Below are 19,983 nucleotides of genomic sequence, written 5' to 3' on the forward strand. Positions count from 1 at the left end.
CACAGAATCGGAAACAGGCTCCAGGCTCTGAGCCATCAGCCCAGAGCCCGACGCGGGGCTCGAACTCACGGACCGCGAGATCGTGACCTGGCTGAAGTCGGACGCTTAACCGACTGCGCCACCCAGGCGCCCCTAAACTTTTTAAATCTTAAAAAATGAATCTTAAAATCAGCTTAGACTTACAGAAAAGTGGCAAAAATAATGCAGAGGTCCTAAATAACCCTCGATACAGCGTCCCCTAATTTTAACATCTCAGACAGTCACAGTACAGATGTTGAAACCAGGAAATTAACAGCATTGGAACACTATTGACTCTCCTGACCTCACTCACATTTTGACAGCATACCTATAAACGTCCTTTTTCTGGCCCGGGATCTAACCTAGGGTACCACGTTTCATTTTATTGTGATGTTCCCTTAGACTTCTTTAGTCTGTCTGTCTTTTGGGACCATAACACTTCGGAAAGTCCAAGCCAGATTTATAGTATATCCCTCAATTTGAGGGTTTCAGTTGTTAAAACTAAAAAGATTTTATAGATTTTGTAAAATTTTATAGATGTATAGTTTATATTTTATAAATTATAAATATTTTATAAACACTTTGTATTTCATTCTTAAATCGAAGCTGGACATTTTTGGCAATAAGATCATGGTTAACGTCCTGTCCCTCTTAGTGGCTCAGAACAGGGGCACATGATGTTTCTATATGTTATTACTTAAAATATTGTTAATTTTGATCACATGACTGATAGAAGATAGTGTCTTCTGCGTTTTTCCTCTACAAAGTTACAATTTTTCTGTTACAATTAGTAAATATGGAGAAAAACTTTTATATTACACAAATGTTCTATTTCATTTCAAACTTAATTTTAAGTAAGCATTAATTTTAGCATCCATCAGTGGTTCTGCCCTGCAGTAATTATTACTGGTGGTCTTGTGGTAATTTTCTATTTCCCTTATTCCTTCTACATTTATTAATTGCAATTTTTCTATAAGCAAGAACTGTCCTTTCTTGCCCATTCATTTATTCAGTTATTTATATCAGTATGGACTCTTGGACTTTTTATATATATATATTATTTATTTATATATTTATTTATATATGGACTATATATTTTATATGTATTACATATATATATATATATATATATATATATATATATATATATATATATATTCTTGCTCAGATTATGCCAGTGCTGGCCGTTGAGAGCTCCTTCACATTGGCTCCTGTGTCCTTTCTGTATGCCTCCAACAATTTTTGAGCACACCCTTACTTTCAGACACCACAAGACGTTCCAGGTTCATCTTGTACTTCCCTGTCCCATCCTTGGAATCAGCCATTTCTCCTAGGAGCTCTGGTTCCTATTTTGGCGGAATGGTATTTAGACACCAAGTTCTAGGCTCTAGGTATGCTCATTGCCCCTGGGGTGTCATTACCCTCTCAACTAATAGAGCTGGAAAATATATGTGTGTATACTAATGTGTGCATGTGCACTTATCTACATTTCTTTCTTTTTTTTTTTTTTTTAAATTTTTTTTTTTTTCCAACGTTTATTTATTTTTGGGACAGAGAGAGACAGAGCATGAACGGGGGAGGGGCAGAGAGAGAGGGAGACACAGAATCGGAAACAGGCTCCAGGCTCTGAGCCATCAGGCCAGAGCCCGACGCGGGGCTCGAACTCGCGGACCGTGAGATCGTGACCTGGCTGAAGTCGGACGCTTAACCGACTGCGCCACCCAGGCGCCCCTATCTACATTTCTTTCTATCTCTATCTTTATCTATCTATCTATCTTTATATATTTAAGACCATGAGTTTGTACTGATACCTACAATTCCAGTCCATCCAGTCCATGCTCCCTCTCATCCCTACTATCATATCCTGTTCCTTCATTCTTTCCACCCCATTCCATCCACCTGCTGCAGTAACCAACCTCATAAATTTCTGATTTAAAAATTTGGAATGCTCCACAGACTTGCCTTTTATTCTTGTGCATTAACCTTCTCCATATTATTCCAACTTTGGTATATGTGCTGCTGAAATTGAGCACTAGAGTAATCTATTTAAAACAGAAAGCAGATCGCCCCTGTTCAGACCCCTCTGGTTGCTTCTTACCACCATTAGAATTAGAATAAAATCCAAACCCCTTATCCCACCTTACCTACTTACTTTGAGGCCCTCTGGGATCTGACTTGTGTTTTCTGTTTATTTTCTCTGCTTTCTGCTCTCGTTCACTCTGCTCTGGCTATTCTTCCCCCTCTTGCTCCTGCCCTTATGCCAAGTGCTCTCCTGCCTTAAGCCCTTTGGATTTTTTCCCCCTAAACCTGGATTGCTGTTCCCACCACACACTCCCAGGGCCACGTGCTTCTGGTCTCTGATAAGCATGCACATCTTCATGGAGGCCTTCCTTAAATAGCTCTCCTACTACTTTCTAATGTTTTGTTTTGATTCTTGGTAACAAGAATCAGTATAATGTCATATATTCAATTTGACGAATATAATATATTTATTTACTGTCTCTCTTCCCCACTAGAATATAAGCTCCGTGAGGCAGGGGCTTTGTTTTGTTCACAGAGCTTAGAAGAGTGCCTGGCATATAGTCCATAAATAAGCAGTCGGTAAATATTTGGTGAGTAAAGTTTGTGTCAGGTGTTTTTACATGTGTTATTTGATTTAATCCTCATAAAAAGACAATTGGAAGTGAATACTATTTTTATTCCAATCTATCGGTGAAAAAATGGAGGGTGCAGGAGGTCAAGTACTTGCCCTAGGGTATGCCCTTGGGGAAGGGTTGACCGGAGATCTGGCCCTCGTTCTCTCTGACTCCAGAGTCCATGTGTATGCTCTGCTTGCTATAGCGTGTCTTTGTAAACTGGGGGTTTGAAGTTGTACTTGCCATGTTGCATCCACGCGACTCCTGAAACAGAATGCTACAGGCACCAGTGACAGTTGCAACAAAGTTTATTACAATGAGAGGCAAGGCCGACCGATCGGGACCAACACTCTTGATAAGAGTGTGGCCCCGCACAGCCGGGGTACAGAGTTTTTAAAGCCGATCACATCATTTTATCGTTATCTGGGAACAGAACAGAGAAACAGTTCCCAGATGAGTTAGGAACAGTTGCCAGATGAGTCAGAAACAGTTATCGAATGAGGTGATTATTTTAGACTTTCTGCCGCTAAGTTGCAACCAGTGGATCTCCTTGACCTTGTCTCTGATGCTCTTTTTTGAGCTTTTGTTTCCTTCATTGGTAAAGCCTGATTCACAAGAGTATGAAGTATGATTTACAAGAGTAAAAGCAAGGTTGTTATCTTTTGACCTTCAGTGTCAGAACAAAGTTGTTATCTTTCAAGCTAAGCGTTAGCCCTACAGTACAATTTAACCCTTACAGCCACACACAGTAATTGTCAAGATACAATTGTAAAGCTATAACACGAGTGTGTTTTATGAACTGTAAAGCACTGTACAGATAGGGGAATTATTAATATCGTTGCCATAATTATACCTACCATTTATTAAGACTCACAGTGCACCAGCCTGAGCCCTGTATCACCCTGTCACTTAATCCTTCTAGCTGCCTTTTGAACGTGAGATGAAAAAACGGAAGCTCAGGAAGAAGCGTGAACGTGCCCAAAGTGACAAAGCGGGTTAGGCCTGGCAGCCTCACTCCCGAGCCGAGGGCTTAGCTGTCTCTCTCTCTCTCTCTTTTTTTTTTTTTTTTTTTAAAATTTTAACGTTTATTTATTTTTGAGACAGAGAGAGACAGATCATGAACAGGGGAGGGGCAGAGAGAGAGGGAGACACAGAATCTGAGACAGGCTCCAGGCTCTGAGCCATCAGCACAGAGCCCGACGCGGGGCTTGAACTCACGAACCGCGAGATCACGACCTGAGCCGAAGTCGGCCACTTAACCGACTGAGCCACCCAGGCGCCCCTTAGCTGTCTCTCTCAACACCTCCGTGTCCCAAGCAAGGGTACGGACAGACATGCCTCTGAGGGTTTCTTGTCGCTCTTTCATCACCAGGCAACTTATTCCTGGAATTCCAAGAGGAGCTGGAGCGAGTCTATAAGGTCTACTGTGCCAGCTACGACCAGGCCTTGCTGCTGGTGGAGACCTACCGGAAGGAGCCAGAGCTTCAGCGAGAGATCCAGGGCATCATTGAGGCAGTGGTGTAAGTAGTATGACCAGTGAGCACTCGTTTCCGCTGCCATTGACTCCGAGGTCAGGAGCCGTTAAGGTCTCACCCCTCCTCGGTGCCGCTCACGCTGCTTCAGGAGTGTCTCAGTCAGGCGAGGCTGCAGAGACAAACAGTCCCCACCCCCAACCCCCCCACCCCCCGCTCTTGGTGGCTTCAAACAGCAAAGCTTTATGCCTTCCTTATGCGCCACTGCGGTTGACTTGAGGCCCTTGTTTGTGTCATCCTCACACTGGGGCCCAAGCTTGATGGGAGCCACTCTCTGGATTATTGCCAGTAACTGTGACAAAGGGAAAAGAGCTCTGCAGGGTCTAATGCTGGTAATTAAACGCTCCCAACCAGAAATGGTCTCTATCAGCTCTCGTGATCCGTGGGCCAGAACTAATCACGTGGCTTCATCCGACCACCAGGAGGCCAGGGCTTCTACCCTGCCATGTGTCCAGAGGTGGAAGAACAGAAACATGTGGCGAACAGCACTCGTGTCTACCGTAGGAAGGGCAGTGAGACGGTTGGAATTACAGGCTGTGGGACAGGACGGCAGTGGCACGAAGCTGGTTTGTATCACCCAGGAGGGCCTCTCTCCAGATAGCTGAAGACTGTCCCACGAAACAGGATCAGAACTGCCCTGGGTGGCTTCACTGCCCAGAGCTGGCCCCAGCGGGTGGAAGCTCTAGAAGGAAATATGTAGAGAACAAATATATTTTTTTTAATTAAAATTTTGAATGGATAGCAGTTATGGTTCAGAAACTTAAAAGCATCCACATTTAGGCAGCCAAAAATTCTTCCCAACCCTGTCCCTTCCTCTACCCAAGTCCTACTCCCAGCCCCAGCGTTAAGGTAGCCACTTTGAAATTGCTTATGGATCTTGGCAAAGTTCCTATGTGCGAACACAAGCAAATACAAATATATACTATCATTTTACTGCCTTTTTAAAGAACGTTTGAATTTTTTTTTCACTTACACTGTATCTTGGAGAGCTTTCCATTTATTTGTTTAAATTTTTTTTTAATGTTTATTTATTTTTGAGAGACAGAGAGAGACAGAGTGCAAGTGGGAGAGCGGCAGAGAGCGAGAGGGAGACACAGAATCTGAAGCAGGCTCCAGGCTCTGAGCTGTCAGCACAGAGCCAGACGCGGGGCTCGAACTCACGAACTGTGAGATCATGACCTGAGCCAAAGTCGGATGCTTAACCAACTGGGCCACCCAGGCGCCCCAATATCTTTCCATTTCAATTCCAATTTCCATCTTTCCATTTCCATTTCAATACATACACGTGTGATCCTGTGAATGCCATTCTGTTTTGTTTTGTTTTTTTATGTTTATTTATGTTGAGTGAGAGAGAGAGATGGAGTGAGAGAGCTCTGAGAGGGGGAAAGGCAGAGAGAGAGAGAGAGAGAGAAAGAGAGAGAGAATGAATCCCAGGCAGGCTTTGCTCTGTCAGCACAGAGCCCGACACTGGGCTTGATCTCACAAACTGTGAGATCATTACCTGAGCTGAAATAAAGATTCAGACGTTTAACTGACTGAGCCACCCAGGCGCCCCTAACTGGTCTCTTATTAACGGACATTGGTTCACTTCTTTTCTTTTGATGTTACAGGTAGTGTTGAGTAATTATTTATGAGCATATGTCATTTTACTCAGGTACAGGTATTTCTGTGAGGTAAATTCCAGACATGGGTTGCTAGGTCAAAGAAATTATGTATGGATAATTTTGATACTATTGCAAAATTTCCTTCTGTAGAGGCTACACCAAGTTGCATTCCCGTGACCAAGGTAGGGGTGTCTGTTTCCTCATAGCCTCACCAGACTATGTTATTAAACTTTAGAATATTTGCCTCTGAGACAGGTGACAAATGGTGTCTCAGTGTAGTTTCATGTTGCATTTGCTTCTTGTGATTAAAGTTGGTCATCCCTTTGTATATTTAAGACTTGTTTATATTTCCTTGCCTGGGATTGTCCTGCTTCTTTTCTGTTTTACAAAGGCTTATGTCTTCCCCAGGACAAGCTCACCAAATGGAGAGAGATGAAGGTTATTTTCTGGAAATCAGAATAGTGCAGGAGGAACAAAGGTTATTACCATTTCATCTTGCTTAGACATTCCCTTTACACCCAAGAGAAACACAGTATATAGATTTAGATCTTTCTCTCTCTCTTTTTTTTTTTTTTTTTTTTGAGAGATAGAGAGCAAGCAATAAGGATGGGTAGAGAGAGAGGGAGAGAGAGAGAATCCGAAGCAGTCTCCAAACTGTCAGCGCAGAGCCCAGCGCAGCCCTCGAACTCACGGACCATGAGGTCATGACCCAAGCCAGAGTCTGGAGTCGGATGCTTATCCGACTGAGCCACCCAGGCGCCTCGATTTAGGTCTTTGAAGATGACGGTATCTCATGTGGAACCTCCTGCTACCTCCCCCCCTCCTCTCTCTTACCTTATGCCCTCAACCCCCCTGAAGCCTTCTTTTCAAGTACCCATGTCCTAGCCCCTCCCTGCCCCTCAAAACCTACATTCACTTCCTCCTTTGATTCATCCTTCCACGGGTCTTAACAAATTTAGGCTTTTGCAACGGTCACTAAATACATTTCAGTAGGAGAAAGGCAGATAACAGAAATGAGGGAAGCAAGGTGCCCGGTGCGAGGCAAAAGGGAGCAGTGGAGACTGAGGCCAACCGGAGCCAACAGACCCTGTGGAGAGAGTGGTTGCAGCCCACCTTCCACTGATTGTTGCTCTATCAAGTAGCTTTTGCTATGTAGCAGACCACCCCAGAACGGAATGGCTTAAGACAAACATTTGTTTGGCTCACGTTGTTGCCTGTTAGCAATGTAGCCAGGCTCAGTAAACCGTTCTGCCAGCCCTGGCCGAGCACCTTCACGTGCCTGTGATCGACCGAAGGTCAGCTTTGCTGATCTTGGCGGGGCTCTGTCGTGCATCTGAGACATGTGAGCTGACTCAGCTCTGGCGGTACAGCCTCTCATCATCTGGCAGGTGGCCCAGGCTCGTTCACACGGTGGTCACAGGATAGAGAGAGGGAGAGAGCAGGAGGGAGGGAGAAGGACGGTGAGAGGGCAGGGCAGGCCTTCAGAGGTCTTGGCTGGGAATTGGCATGCTGCGACAGACCCAAGGGGTGGAAAAATAGAATAGAGGAGCTTCAAGGTCATATTCAGAGGGTGTGGATACAACCACCACCACCACAACAAAGGGTGCGAACACAGAGAGTAGAATGATTACAGCCCTATTTTACAAACCATCTGCCTCAAATGCCATGTAGGAATGAGATCCTCTGATTTTTCCAGAGAAGTCAGAAACTTTGATATAACATCTCCCAGGCGCCAAATGCTGGCATCTAGCTCTGACATGTTAGAAGCACTGTTGGGGGGCCGTGGTTGGTACAGAGGCTGCTGTTTGTCGTGCCTTCCACACTCTGGTCTTTCCCAGCCAGGCCAGTCCAGACTTTTCTCATGGGCTCCAGTGCCACACTGCCCAGTAGCGGACCCGGCTCTGCTCCTAACTCACCTTGGTGAAGCCATTTCATGAATCAGAACCTAGTTTCCTTACTTAATGGGGGAGTAATAACTACACCTCATGGGGACACGGACTCATTGTACCCAAGTGACACTCTATGAACCCCAGCTCTCATCCTTGTCTTGGCTATCCTTGTCCCTTGAAACCACATCATGGCTCTCAGATCTAATGGTTCCAATGCTCCTTTTTTATAACAGACATTAAATTATTATCCTGAGGGGTGCCCGGGTGGCTCAGTCCGTTGAGCATCTGACTCTTGATGTCAGCTCAGGTCATGATCCCAGGGTCGTGGGATCGAGCCCCATGTTGGGTTCCACACTGAGCGTGGAGCCTGCTTAAGATTCTCCCTCTCCCTTTGCCCCTCCCCCCCCCACTAATATCCTGAAATATATTCTCGAAATTTACATATATATGCTACCTATATACAGAACTTAAAAAAAATCAATATAATGGCTCAAAATAAAAAGGAGAAGTAAAAGGAAAATAATGTCTAATCAAGTTATATGTATTTCAGTGTGCAAATACTTGGGCACCACTACCCTAGAAAATCTAATGAAGCAATCAGATGCTGGCACCTACTTATAATAAAATAAGTTTGGATTCAAGGAAAGGAAAGTCAGAAGCCATTCTGCATAAGAAAGAAGTAGGGAAAAAGGAGAGAGCAGAGAATGTGCGTCCCCTAGAATGACAAGTAGCAATGAGAGCAAATTTGACTTCCCTGTGTATGATATGAAAAAGAAGGAAACGACATAGGTGATGTAGGGATAACATCACATCTGGGCGGGGGTGGGGGGGCAGTGGAAGTGAGGAAGTATGATGTTCTTGCAGATGACCTGGGTCTTGTTTATGAAAGGTAGCATCATAATAATTTCCAGTGTTCTGGTAAGTGACTAGATGGAGTTCAGATCTCAGTTCTTGAAATCACAGCTCATTTTGAGGCATTCATTCAGTCTCTGAATGTTCAGAGGGACGTAGGAGACATAGCACTGTTCTGCACAGTGTGGGACTGTCGTTGCAGATGTCCCGCTTCCCTGGTCCCTGCCCACTAAGTGCCTGTAGCTGCCTGGTGCCCGAAGGTTTCCACAGAGCCCCTCGGGGAGAGCCTCTGGTCCAGTGTTGCACCAGGGATGCCGTTCTTCCTGTCAGCATTGCTGTCTCCTCTCTCTTGAAACAATAATCCTGGCTTTCTTGTGCTTCTGCAGTCAAATGCTCTACCAATGAGCTATACCCGCTCTTGGCTTTCTTGTGCTTATGATCATGGGACTCTTTCCAGAGCTTAGCCAACCAGAATCCCCACACCGACCGCAAGTGGTTCTTTCTCGTCCGGATAGGATGGACCATCCGATCAGATTCTTTGTGATTCCAAAATGCATGCTGCCTCCTGCCCTTTATTTGGGTGGGTGAGTGGGTGAGGTGTTCAGTTTATCCTGTCTCTTAATGCAGCTCCCACCTTGAGGGCCAAGGGGATCAAAGGCTCGCCCTTGCCATATGCAGCAAGTTCTGCCTCTGATTGTACAGCTGTCAGCCGGGGGAGGCTGCCTTGCAGAGGCACGAAGCACTCAGAATGATGGCGGGGGCAGTTTGCAGAGGCAGATAAACCTTCTTTGTTTTCCTTTATTGGCAATCTTGGTTTGTTTTATTTTTATTTATTTGTTTGTCTATTTTAATTTTTATTTTAGACAGAGAGAGAGCACGTGAGCTGGGGAGGGGCAGAGGGAAAGAGAGAATCTTAAGCAGGCTCCACGCTCAGGGCAGAGCCTGACGCAGGGCTCAATCCCATGACTGTGAAATCATGACCTGAGCTGACAGATGGCTCAGTCAGTAAAGTGCCCAACTTCGACTCAGGTCATGATCCCACAGTTTGTGAGTTCAAGCCCCGGGCTCTCTGCTGACAGCAGGGAGCCCACTTCAGATTCTCTGTCCCCTTCTCTCTCTGTCCCTCCCCTACTCATTCTCTCTCTCTCTCTCTGCCCCTCCCCTACTCATTCTCTCTCTCTCCCTCTCTCTCTGCCCCTCCCTTGCTTGTAGGCACAGGTGCATGCACTTATGCTCTCTCTTTCTCCCTGTAAATAAATAAACTTTAACAAATAAATAAATATAAAAGTAATGTATGCTTACTAAAAAAAAAAAAAGGAATATTTAAACAATACACAGATATATAAAGTAAAAGGTAAAAGTCCATTCCCCGTTGGTCTCACATTTCCCCATCTCTCCACCTCATAGTTAACCTTTTCTATCCAGGTTTTCTTCTGTTCATTTAAAGACAGGCAGACAGACTTTACACGCAGAAGTCTAAGTGTTGGATGGATGGATGGATGGATGGATGGATGGATGGAAAGAAAAGTAATGAAGGAAGGAGAAATTTAAAGGGGCTCTGACTTACCTGCTTTTCTAGAACTTACTTTTTCACTTAACCACGGTCATGAATATCTTTTCACAACACTAGGAATACTTCTAGCATGTTCTTGTTAATGGCCCCACAGAGTTCCTTTCCAGGGCAGCTCAGACTGTGGTTTATTTAACCAAGCCCCTACTGATGGATATCTGGCTTGTTTCCAGTTTTTTACTGCGATAAATAGAGTTGTTGGTAGCGCACACCTTTATCTTTGCTCACTTGAGTTGACATTTCTGTGGGCAGATATCTGGAGTAGAATCGATGGAACAAGGATTTGTACATTTCACAAATTGCCAAACTGTTCTTCAAAATGATCTTACCAATTGCTGCTACCACCAAGAGAATGTAAGCGGGCCTGTTTCCCCTTCCCACACCCATTTTCTTTTTCTTCCTTCCTTCCTTCCTTCCTTCCTTCCTTCCTTCCTTCCTTCCTCCCTCCCTCCCTCCCTCCCTTTGGATTATCTTTCAGTTTTTGTTGCCTGTCTGAAAGGCTACTTAAACATTTTCTCCAGATTACCTTAGAAAAGCCATAAACATAAAAGGCTGCTGTGATTCTGTCATGACTGCTTGATAATTCTGGAGAAGAGCTGTGATCATTTCTTTGAAGACCCCCCCCCATCCCCTTATTTGTGGAGTGACAGCTGTCCCCAGGAGGCAGTTGGCCCTTTCCCATGGAAAGTAAGCTCAGAGGATAGAGTATTGCAAATATCTGGTGACTTTCTCCATCTCCCCTGCTCGTGGTCAGCCAAGTGCTAGGAAACCCGTGGCGAGAGCAGATGGTTGGCGTAGGCATGTCCTGACAGGTAATTCTACCCCTACCCACCCCCCCCCAACCCCCTGCAGCTAATGAAGGGGCACCCACCTGCTCTGCCTATTCTTAGCCTCATGACTGATCTTTGCTGGACATTTGGTCTGGAAATCTTTCCTTTGGAGGAAGAGCAAGAGGCACGGGTACCATGGAGAGGGGGGCAGAGAATGGCTGTGAGCAGCGTCTGTGAGTCTTCTTGGAGGAGGCATGCGTAGACACTGAAGCTTGAAATCCTCGCGAGCTTCTTGAAAGGCAGGTCTAAAGGCTGCTGGTCACGATCAAGGGAAGACTGTTGGAACCTCTTCCCAGATGCCATTGACTTGAGCATTCTTTCTGCAAATGCCAGACATCGTCAAGAAAGGGACTAGAAATGGTCATCCATTCATCAAATAGTGCATCTGGAAGGGGTCTTGACGCTAGTTGTTCATGTGTTTTGTTTTATTTTTTAGCTTTTTAGTGAAAATTTTCACACCTGTAGAAAAATGGAAGAATGTAATAAACGTATGCCACTTCCTAAAATTAACCAGTGTTAACATTTTGTTTCATCTATCTTTATACTAAACTATTTAAAGACAAATGTAGACATTATGACTTTTTACCCTTAAATACTTTAAATGCATCCTAAACATAAAGTGCCTGTGATTTTTTTTAAATCTTTTGACTTTGATTTTTTATTTTTTTAAGTTTTATTTACCAAGTTTTTATTGACAAATTTTGTAACAGCGATAACATGAGCTTATTTTAGTAAACCTGGGTAGAATAAATATTTCATATTTAATGTTGATGACTGTAGAGATAGGCCTTTTTAAAAAATGTTTATTTATTATTGAGAGAGAGAGGGAGGGGCAGAGAGGGAGACACAGAATCTAAAGCAGGCTCCAGGCTCTGAAGTGTCTGCACAGAGCCCGATGTGGGGCTTGAACTCACAAACTGTGAGATCATGACCTGAGCTGAAGTCAGATGCTTAACTGAATGAGCCACCCAGGTGCCCCAAAACAAGCCTGTTTTAACTAAACTGATAAACTAGCTTTATTACCAAATCTTGTCCCAGATCATATAAACCTGAAATTCACTTTGGTTGTTTTTATTCTGTTTTTGAGAAATTTTAAAGAAGTTTTACTTAAGTAATCTCTACACCCAACATGGAGCTGGAACTCATAACCCTAAGATCAACAGTTGCATGCTTACCAACTGAGCCAACCAGGCACCCCCATTTTTGAGAAGTTTTATGAATACTAGGATTATGTAAGTGCTTCATTTTCTTTAAGCTGGTTAAAGAGAATTGTTTTACCAAGTAATTTTAGCAATACCTTAGAGGTAGAAAGTGCCATATATTCAAAATAGATGCAACGTATATAAATATACAGACAGATCCAGAGATTTTGTTGTTATTAGTATTTGTGAAGAAGGTTTTTGAGATTTGTATTTGTCCCTGGAGGAAATCTTGAGGCTGAGGTCTAGAGTTTGGGCAAGCGAGTCTTTTTAGCAGTTCATTTTTAAAAAATATTTATTTTTTGATTGATTGATTTGATTTGATTTTTTTTAAATATAGTTTATTGCCAAGTTAGCTAACATACGGTGTATACAGTGTGCTCTTGACTTCAGAGATCGATTCCCGTGATTCATAGCTTACATACAACACCCGGTGCTCATCCCAAGAACTGCCCTCCTCAATGCCCATCACCCATTTTCCCCCGAGTTTTATTTTTTTTTTTATAAATTTTCATTTATTTATTTTGAGAGAGAGTGTGTGCATGTGCACAAGCAGGGTTGGGGCAGAAAGAGAGAGAGTCCCAAGCAGGCTCCCCACTGTCAGCGTGGAGCTCGACGAGGACTCAGATTCACAAACTGGGAGATCATGAGTTGAGCCGAAATCAAGAGTCAGATGCCTAACCGAATGAGCCCCCCCAGGCGCCCCTACAACTTTTGATTTAAAAATTGTTTTAAATGTTTTATTTATTTTTGAGAGAGAAAGAGAGAGAGAGACGGAGTACTGGGGGGGGGAGGGGCAGAGACAGAGGGAGACACAGAAAACTTTTGATTTTTAAAGCAACAGAACCATTTTAATGAATGAAATATAAAATGGATGTCCCGCATACGGAGTTGTGCTTGAGACAGTGCCAAGTGGGCGTGTCAAGCAGGCAGTTGACTGTGTGAGTCTGGAGCTCTGGACAGAAGCTGGAAATGGAGATCTGGGTTTGGGATGTGCTTAAAGCCACAGGCCAAGAAAATGGCCCATGGAGAAGGAGAAGCAGGACAATGGGCATCTATGGGGCCAAAAGAAGAAACTGTTTTAAGAGCAGGGAGCAGGGGCGCCTGGGTGGCTCGGTCGGTTAAGCGACCGACTTCGGCTCAGGTCATGATCTCACGGTTCGTGAGTTAGAGCCGCTCGTCGGGCTCTGTGCTGACAGCTCGGAGCCTGGAGCCCATTTCTGATTCTGTGTCTCCCTCTCTCTCTCTGCCCCTCCCCCGCTCACGCTCTGTCTCTCTCTCTCCTTCAAAAATTAATAAACATTTTGGGGCGCCTGGGTGGCGCAGTCGGTTAAGCGTCCGACTTCAGCCAGGTCACGATCTCGCGGTCCGTGAGTTCGAGCCCCGCGTCGGGCTCCGGGCTGATGGCTCGGAGCCTGGAGCCCATTTCTGATTCTGTGTCTCCCTCTCTCTCTCTGCCCCTCCCCCGCTCACGCTCTGTCTCTCTCTCTCTCCTTCAAAAATTAATAAACATTAAAAAAAAAAAAAAAAGAGCAGGGAGCAATCAGCTGTGTCTGCTGCTGAGAGGCCAAGGAAGCTGAGGACAAAGAACTAACCGTTGCATTTAGTACAGATGGGGACTCAGGGCCCAGAAAGAGGTACAGTGAGAAGTAGCACTGCCTATCTAACATCTAGACCTCACGCGTTACAGATGAGGAAACCGAGGGCCATGGAAGGAGGGTGACTTACCTGAGAGCCCACGGCGAGTTAAACGGCAGCTCTGGGACCAGAGCCCAGTCCTCCTGGTGCCTGAAAGGGTGGGCTTTACCTACCTAACGCCAGCCTTCTCCCCCAGGCCACAAGCTGGGCCCTCAGGCCTCAGTTTCTTACTGGTAATCCCTCTGCAGAGGATTACCAAGTACCCATTGCTGCTGCAGAAAATCCTGGAGAACACAGATCCTGATGCCAGTGCCTACCCTGTACTTCAGAGGGCTGCCTCTGCCCTCCAAGACGTGAACGCCAACATCAATGAGTACAAGAGGCGCAAGGAAGTGGGTAAGGACTGGGGGGATTTAGGGGCTGTTATCAGCGAGAATGCTTCCAGATCCAAAACTCATCTCAGACTGTCTTCATTAATAAAGGGAATGTAGCAGCTCACGTAACCACAAGTCCAGAGATAATATGGGCTTTCGGTAGGATTTAATCAGGGGGCTGGCTCCATTTCCCATAATTCTCTTATCTCCGGTCTTTACTCTGTGTCAGCGTCATCTTCAGGCTGGCCTCCCTCATGATAGTAGCTCCAAGACTCACATCTGCACAGCAAAGCCTCTAGGAGAAGACGGGGCCTTTCTCCCCTTAGTCATAAAATTAAATTGGAGCTTCATGCTGATAGGATCCACTTGGGTCATGTGCTCCCCCTGAACCAATCACCACGCTTAGGAGAATGCCATGAGCTGATTGGCTTGGGCCTGGTTTATGTTTCATTCTTGAGACCAATCACTGTGGCCAGGGGTTTGGGATTACGTGAACTGGTTTATGCCCGTGAGCCCCCACCCCTTGAACTAAAGTGAGATCAGTCCCATCCGAACCAGGAGGCTGCTCTACTGCGGAGGAGACATGAATAAGGGGAGGCCAGGAGCCGTGTATATATACCTTGGGAAGAGCAGCTAGTGGGTGGGAAACTCTATCTCTCAGGTTGTTGGAACTGAAGGACTTTGAAAAGGAAGCCGTGTCCCAAGCAGGGAGAAAACGCAGCCGCACGACCTAGATGGTACAGAGGTGCTAGTTTAGACAGCTCACGTTTCCCAGGGCTGACCGTGACACGTCTTTCATTCATTATCTGGGCTGAGCCTTACAATCTACACTCCAGGTAAAATGAGAGCTGACAGAGCTGGGAAGAGGCAGAGCTGGGTGTCAAACTCAGGCCCCGGGGCTGGGTGGCAGACCGGTCCTAGACCAGGACTGGGGATGTGTGCGCCCCAGCCTGGCCTGGCTAGCACTGGCCACGGGGCCCCAGGCAAATCACCTCCCTCTTCTTTAGAAAGTGCCTTCAGACCCACTATCTTATGTGACCCTCCCAGCAATCACACGAGGGGGCTGGTCTCGTGTGCAAATGAAGAAATGGGCCCAAGAAGTGGCGACTTGCCAAAGTCCCACAGCTCCTGAGCCGGGGCTCACACCTTGGAGCGAGGGGCGCCGAGCCCTGTGCTCTTCCTCGGCAGCCTGCCATCCTAGTGGACGTGACGCTGATGTCTGAGAAGAGGGCTCTGGGTGGGTGCCGGACCAGGTGTGTCAGGGATGCCTGCTTTCCTGGGTCCGCTTTGGTTCCCATGCCTTCTCTGTCCTCTGTTGGTGCAGCCTCCAAGTATACCAAAGTGGGGCAGCTGACGCTCCGGGAGAGGCTGGCCCGGATCAACACGCACACCCTCTCCAAGAAGACCACCCGGCTGAGCCAGCTGCTGAAGCAGGAAGCTGGGCTTGTGCCCAGGGTGAGCTCCCAGGGCGGGGGCGACAGAGGAAGGGTTGCATCCCAGCCATCCCAAGGAGCAGGATTATGCAGTGGGTGGGGCAGGCTTAGACCCCTTTCGGAGATGAGGAAGCTGAGGCTAAGCGGGTGAAGGGAGTGCCCAACACGGCATAGCCAGGAGGAGGCAGAGGTGGTCCCCTCACGTGATTCTGAAGAGCCAGGGTAGGGCCTCACTGCCTCCCCCAGGGATATTCTCAGCTCTCACAAACTCTCCTCTCAGACAGAAGACAAGGAATTCGATTACTTAGAAGAGAGGTTGCACTGGGTGTCGCTGTGTGTGACCGAGACGAAGAACAACGTGGCTGTTTACCTGGCTAATCTGGAGGTGAGGATCTTGCAGTTAATGATGGGTGGGCTGGGCTGGGCCCCCCAGGCAGGAGGCACGCCGGGCTAAGCTGACAAGCTGGCAGAGGCAGCAGCTGCGGGAACCAAACGGAAGAGGTCACCTAGTCACTGGCTGTAGGTCAGAAGAAGGCCCTGGGCAAGCCCTCCCCAACCCTTAGCTTCCAAGCCCATTGAGCTGGTAGGGAATGAACTTGGTTAAAATTCACTGGCATCCGAGCCCTCTAGAGGGATCCTGCCATTCTGGCACCTAGAGCAGGGGACAGACTAAGGTGCCTGAAGGAGTCAGGCAGGTAATATTACCGAGTGAAATGTGCAGGTGTTCAAGGCTTAATATCTAACAGGCTATTTACGAGACTTTTCAGGAGCGTTAAATACATAATAATATTTAGAATTTGACTGACTGACTGGATGGGCGGATGGTTCCAAGCTAAAGGGGCAGCTGTTACTTGGCTCGGGGAAGCTGTTGCTGTTTGGGAGTGTGGACCCAGAGTAGCCAGTTCTGATTTTAGGGGGGAAAAAAAGACAACAACTGAAAATTCAGACTTTTAGACGAAATCCCCTGATGTGTCCATGTGAACGACAAATGAAAATTTAAATGCTGTACAGGCCCAAGAAAAAATATTTCTAGACGCTGAATTCAGCCTGCAGGAACCCCAGTTTGCATGCCTTCCGACACGTGCCCAAAGCGTCCTTCACTTTTGTTATGGATGCTGACTCATTCCATCCACTGTGTCCCTTTCCTGTGGTTTCGCTCTCAGTCATGTCCATTGGTGCAAAGCAGTCTGGTCAGATGATCACAGGCTCTTCGTACAGTGGGGTTTGGGGTGGCCTTACGGGAAGTGTGTAAAATGAGGGAGCCCACAGTTCCCTCTGTGTGGGGCAGATCCCCCTGCTCATTCCTGCTCCATCCCGGGCCCCCCGGCGGAAGGATCCGGCAGCAGGATCCTGTCACAGGACAACGAGCTGGGCGGGGAAGGCTCTCAAGAAAAAGGATGGAGAGGCCATGAGAGAGAAACCAGAGGCATATGAGAGACACATGTGGCTCTGCAGGTAGGACAGATATTTGGAAGCATTTGGCTGCATTTCCCCAGACTCAGGCTTATGTGACAGACACAGCGTTGACATGCAATCCCATAACAAGCACGCAACTCCCTCTTGTAATCCCCAGTCCAGGAGAACCTTCTTTTGCCTGTGTGTCTTTAACACAGGCAGAGCGAGGGGCGCCCGGGTGGCTCAGTCGGTTGGGTGTCCGACTTCAGCTCGGGTCGTGATCTTACGGTCTGTGAGTTCGAGCCCTGCGTCGGGCTCTGTGCTGAAAGCTCGGAGCCTGGAGCCTGCTTCTGATTCTGTGTCTCCCTCTCTCTCTGCCCCTTCCCCGCTCAAGCTCTGTCTCTGTCTCTCTCAAAAATAAACATTAAAAAAAACAAACAAACACGGGCAGAGCGAGTCTCGGGCTGGGAGCCTTCTGTAGGCAACGATGTCCAGACAGAACTTAACGACGTTGTTTTTATTGCAATTACTCTCACATGCCTATTTATGACAGTGATTGCTGGTTTTCCTCTTATGGTAGTGTCATCAGCGGGTTGTTGTTTTTTTTTTTTAAATTCTTTGATACAAATAGGCATGGTTAGTTGATTTCAAGGGTTAATAGAATGTGTGGAACATGGACATGGCAGTAAAACCACAAAGGTGATCGGCAAAGGCATGAAGTTTGGAAAGCGCTGGAATAGGGAGAGAGATGTTGGTTCAGTCCAAGGAAGAACTTTCTAATCACCCAAGTTGTGCAAGGATTGACTAGGCTGTGTGCTTCGCTGTCACGGTGGGTGTGCAGAGAGCCTGGACAGTCTCTTTGAGGGTAGAGTTGGGGGGTGGGGATACAGGCGTGAGATGGCTGTGATGGGCCATGACTGACTGTCTCTCCTTTGCTCGGGGTCCAGGCTTTCCTCCGCTTCAGGCCGCAGGAATCCGAGCTGGACATCCCTGGGGGGCCGGTGGTGCAGTACTGCAGCCTGATGGGAGACCTCCAGCTCCAGGCCTTCCCACACTTTGTAAGTGCAGCCTCTCCTTTCCCCTTGCTTTTCAGGCAGGTGGCAGAGCCTATTAGGAATGATATTTAGGGGGCGCCTCGCGGGTTCCATCGGTAGAACATGCAGCTCTTGATCTCGCGGTTGGGAGTTCGAGCTCCACGTTGGGTGTAGAGATTACTTAAAAAAAAAAAAAAAAGAAGAAGAAGAAGAAAAAGAAGAATATTTAGAAGTCAGGACCTTTACACGGTTGTCACATCCGCAACCGCCCAGAGTTGTCAGCAGGGCAGGGATTATTATTAATGCATTTTACTGATAAAAATAGCCCCCGCTAATGTTTGTTGTGCCTTGCTGTCTGCCAGGCACATAAGCTGCTGAGCCCTTTACAGTCTTCATCTCATTTAATCTTCACAACGTGGCTCACGGGGTCGATGCTATTAAGAGCCCCATTCTGCAGATGAGAGCTGGAGGCTCGGAGAAAGTGACTTCCCAAAGTGACTCAGATGGTCAATGGCAAGTTGGGATCTGAGCCCCCAAAGATTGTGTTTGCGATCACCACTCTCTACAAGATCTTTTCAGACCTGTGCACAGATGCTGGGAAGCGCCAGGCACTCTGCTAAGCTCGTATGTGCGCCGTCCCCGTTTTTCAGATGGGCACGTGGAGGCCCAGAAAGGTTACATAACACGCAAGAGGCCACGGCTAGTCTGTGGGGGCGGGACTAGAGCCCAGTCCTACCTGCCTCCAAAACCCCTTCTCCCAGGTGCCTGTCCTCTGCCACTTCCTTGTCCAGCCCCCAGCTCACCTCTCCCCACAGAAGCAGCGGCTGGAAGGCCTGGTATGGCAGCCATTGTGCAGCCTCGCTAAAGCCCTGAGTGGCCCTCAGAACCTGGTCAGGAAGCGTCTGGACAAACTACTGGACTTCGAGAGGGTGGAAGAGAAGCTGTTGGAGGTGGGCAGCGTGACGTACGAGGAGCAGGAGGCCCGGCACACGTACCAGGCCCTCAACTCCCTGTTGGTGGCTGAACTCCCCCAGCTTAACCAGCTGGCCATGCGGTGGCTGGGCCAGATCTTGCACACGTTCGTGGACCTCCAGAGGGACCTTGCGAAGCAAGTGCTGCAGAGGGCAGAGGGCAGCTTGGCCCAGGTAAGGCCTCTGTAGGATAGCCAGGCAAGGCCTCTTGGCCCCCTCAGCTGTTTGCGGGGGCTGGGATGGAATGAGATGGGGCCTTCCAAACAGGCCATCAGGTGCTTGGGAGGAGCCCACGGGGACCTTCTGGATCTCTCTGATGCCGGTTCTCCTTCCATTAATGGAGTCAGATCATGTAAACAAGGGTAGAACTGGGACTTTAGGCCATTCCTGGGCTCTGGGATTCAGAAGCGGAAGAGGCTCTGCTGGGAAAATAGCAGACCTTGGGGCCAGGCCTTGGGGTGTATTAGACATTGGTGACGGAGGCCAGGACCCTTCTACACAATCAGGAGTGAATGTCCCAAGCCTCATTCTGCTGCTACTATTCTTCTAGCAGCCGCCTCCTTGTGAGCACTTAGTGAGTACCTTCCGTGTATTGTCTCACCTGATCTTCACAGTGACCCTGTAGAGTAGGTGGTGTTATTGTCCTCATTCCAAAAGGAAGCCCCGGGCACAGAGGGGTTAAACGGCTTGCCCAAGGCCACCCCGCTGATAGCAGGATTTGAACCCTTGCAGTTCAACCCTGGAGCCCAGGCTCTGAACAATGCTTGACAGCCTGTTAGAAGAGCTGTCTGCTGAAAGCATAAAGAGCTTGCAAAGAGGTTTGGACAAACTTCCAAGGGCAAACTTTGATTCTTGAAAACTGGGGTTGACACAGGAAGGCAGACTCTGCTGCTTTCCAGTCTCTCTCTGATGTCAGCATCCGAGCTGAGGGGCTTGTGGGTCTGGCCCCCCGGGAACTTCCAGCACTCCCCATACCACATGCTGTCTCCTCTGCCTCATGGTCTCCAG

General features: G+C 47.4%; 1 protein-coding gene and 1 pseudogene across 2 annotated transcripts in view; one reads left to right on the plus strand and one right to left on the minus strand.

Moving 5' to 3' along the window:
* ARHGEF37 (Rho guanine nucleotide exchange factor 37) overlaps nt 1-19,983 on the plus strand; it is a 58,120-nt gene that overhangs the window by 26,726 nt on the left and 11,411 nt on the right. For both annotated transcript variants that reach the window (XM_086697200.1, XM_086695067.1), the window contains exons 4-9: nt 4,027-4,174; nt 13,965-14,164; nt 15,467-15,597; nt 15,856-15,960; nt 17,918-18,028; nt 18,820-19,149. In XM_086697200.1, the coding sequence (XP_086553326.1) occupies nt 4,027-4,174; nt 13,965-14,164; nt 15,467-15,597; nt 15,856-15,960; nt 17,918-18,028; nt 18,820-19,149 (1,025 nt within the window). The remainder of the gene's footprint in view (nt 1-4,026; nt 4,175-13,964; nt 14,165-15,466; nt 15,598-15,855; nt 15,961-17,917; nt 18,029-18,819; nt 19,150-19,983) is intronic.
* LOC147584127 (U6 spliceosomal RNA) lies at nt 1,953-2,051 on the minus strand (annotated as a pseudogene).

The sequence above is a fragment of the Puma concolor genome, chromosome A1 (genome assembly GCF_028749965.1).
Source record: "Puma concolor isolate L17-30 chromosome A1, mPumCon1.1.hap2, whole genome shotgun sequence".
Lineage (NCBI taxonomy): Eukaryota > Metazoa > Chordata > Mammalia > Carnivora > Felidae > Puma > Puma concolor.